The sequence below is a fragment of the Sinocyclocheilus rhinocerous genome, unplaced genomic scaffold (assembly GCF_001515625.1).
Source record: "Sinocyclocheilus rhinocerous isolate Xijiao unplaced genomic scaffold, SAMN03320098_v1.1 scaffold1992, whole genome shotgun sequence".
In the NCBI taxonomy this organism is placed as follows: Eukaryota; Metazoa; Chordata; class Actinopteri; order Cypriniformes; family Cyprinidae; genus Sinocyclocheilus; species Sinocyclocheilus rhinocerous.
This window is the reverse complement of record NW_015664692.1, coordinates 131,962-134,846: the sequence shown is the minus strand read 5'-3', so window position 1 is coordinate 134,846 and position 2,885 is coordinate 131,962. Positions and strand designations below refer to the sequence as shown.

General features: G+C 31.7%; 1 protein-coding gene across 1 annotated transcript in view; it reads left to right on the top strand.

The window, feature by feature from the left end:
* Positions 1 to 2,885, top strand: part of rasal1 (RAS protein activator like 1) — a 31,389-nt gene that overhangs the window by 5,380 nt on the left and 23,124 nt on the right. Inside the window, 1 exon segment of the mRNA XM_016541191.1 lies at positions 1,028 to 1,089. Coding sequence (XP_016396677.1) covers positions 1,028 to 1,089 — 62 coding nt within the window.

Here is a 2,885-nt window from a genome sequence, read left to right as displayed (position 1 = left end):
CATGTTGTTTGAATTTTTACATAACTATAAGTGTTACACTGAATGACAAAAACGTATTTGAAACCTTAAATGTAGACACTTTACTTGCATTTAATGTGCTTTCGATGGACATAAAATCACTTTTGTAAATTTCTTTTGATGCGGACATCTTAACGTCTTTGACCCACATGCAACGTGTAACAAGGACACCTTAAAATAAAGTGTTACCAAACTTTCTTTGGTGCAACATTGTACTAACTTTATTTGCACCCAAAATGTAACGTTATTTGAACATTTATTTTTAGTATTCTAAGAATGGTAAAATGTCCAGTTTTCTTGTCATGATTAGAACGTTATTTAAAGGTTACAAAAATGTTTCTTAAACGTTCCACTAATTAATTTCATTTTCACCCAAAATATGACGTTACTTGAGCATTTATTTTTAATATTCTAATAACGTTAAAATTTCTAGGTTTCTTGTTGTGATTATAGCGTTATTTAAAGATTGCTAAAATGTTTCTTAAACGTTCTATTACTTTTATTTTAACCCAAAATGTAACATTTTTTGAATGTTTATTTTTAATATTCTATGAACATGACTAGAATGTTATTTAAAGGTTACAAAACTGTTGTTAGAACGTTCATCAAGTACAAACAACATCATAAGGACATTTTGAGAATGTTGTTGTAAAAACGTTTTCTGAGAACGTATATCAAATTTGAGTATGGTTATAAGAATGTTTTGTTAGCGCTGGTTCCCGTTAGCCGCTAGTCTTCTGCTGGTGTTTGTGTTGTGGAGACTCGCGTCATGTGATGAACTCATGCGGTGTTTGTAAATGAAGACATTCACATTCACGCAGCAGAACATTTGCTCACACAAACACGCAGATGGTGTGATGACCACGTCTTTGATTCGTTTAAGGATAGATCTGTTTATCTGTGTTTCATAATGTCTGTAAATGTAGAGTTGATGATGATCATGCTGGTGGTTTAATATGGAAATCTTCTGAACATTAACAAGCATCTCATATCGTTTCTCATGCCGCAGTCATGATGATGTGATTGGTAAAATCTCCCTGAGTAAAGACGTGATCGCTGCTCAACACAAAGGTAAGCGAGTGATTATTAAAGATGAAGATGAATGCAGAAATTCAAGTCTGAGCATCACTTTGGTTATTTCTGACCGCAGAGCTGACCTTTACGGTGCTATGAGACATAAATCTGTTTTGTGTTTATGTTTTCTTGCACGTTTTTTATTATTAATTTTCTACAAAGAATAACAAGTGTGCAGAAAACAGTCCCATTCGGCACAAATTAATATTGTGCAGGATCATTTCCCCAATTAACAAAACCCAAACTCATTAGGCTACATACAATAAAGCCTGGCAATGAAGAAAAATCAGAACAAAGTAATACTTAAACACAAATAGATAATTTTAAAAAGAATAATAATATAAATAATATAATATAAAATAATATTACATAATATAACATAACATATAGTATAGCATAATATAATAAAAAATATAACAATATTTTAAAAACATTTTATATATATATATATATATATATATATACATACAGTATATATAATTTTATTTTATTTCAGTTAATGTTTACTTCAAGTAACAATTTTTTTTGTTACAGTTTTAGTTAACTATAATAACCCTGGTCACCATGGCAACAGGAGCAGTCATCTCACTGTATGATTATAAGCCAAAAAACATGGAATATGTCGAGTTAAAACTACAGAAACTGAAATGACTTGGCACAATCTTTGTACTAAACCATAAAACAATTACTATGAAAGTGAGCACAGTGATTAAAATCAGCCGGGGAGACGAGCAACGAGTATTTTCATCCCAAGTAATCCCCTCAGCTGAAAGGCAGGAGTTATTAGTTATTACAGGCACACGCGTGATGTGTTAGCTACCACGCCACCCCGCAGTGGGTTTCATGTTCTCCCAGCATGCACTTGCCCTGCATGAATCACTGCAGCCTGTCAGGACTGACTCACCCCTCACCCACGGGATCATGGGAAGCGTTTGGCTCTGAGAAACTCTCCGATGAGAGATGATTTACTGTAACTGCACTGCGTCCTCCTGCTCTACCTGCTCTGCGTTAAAATCATGATGGCTGGCCGTGTTCAGATTACTCTGCATGATTATGAGAATTTTATGCATGCATGTTTGCAAACACCAAATACTCATTTTGGGCATAATATACAGCCAGAGCACAAGGATACTGTATGCATGAGATACTGTATCCCACAATGCATTATGCACGACTTGACCTTCCATTTTCAGTCTGACAAATGAACTGCAAGTCAAATCATTTACTTTACCTTTTTGACAAATTTTTTGACCGTGCTTCCAAAATCTCTGAAATGTGATACAATGCAAAACCTTTTTAGAGCCGCTGCATTTGGCATGCAATAAATCTCTTACTGTATTCTGAATAAACGTTTAAACAGTATTATGCTATATTAAACCTACAACATTGCATGTTTGATTCAGCATGTGGCATCCAGTTATCATCTCAGAAATAATGAATATTAAAATGAGATTAAATGTTTTGTATTTTTAATACAATAAAATAAATGAGTCAAGGAGATGTTAAAATTTACACCAGGATTATTATAGTTAACAAAAACTAAAACCATAAAAAAAAATCTTTACTTGAAATAAAATTAACTTTAACTGAAATAAAATATATGTCTAATTTTAATTTAGTTTGACTTGATGTGCTAAAATAAATAAAGCTGCAATAAAAATCACTAATAAAAAATATAAAAACTATATAAGCATTTTTTTTTTAATTAAAAAGAGACAACAAAATTACTAAAAGTTTAACTAAAATTAAAATAAAATCGTAAAATTCTAAAATAACCTACTTTTTTTTTTTTT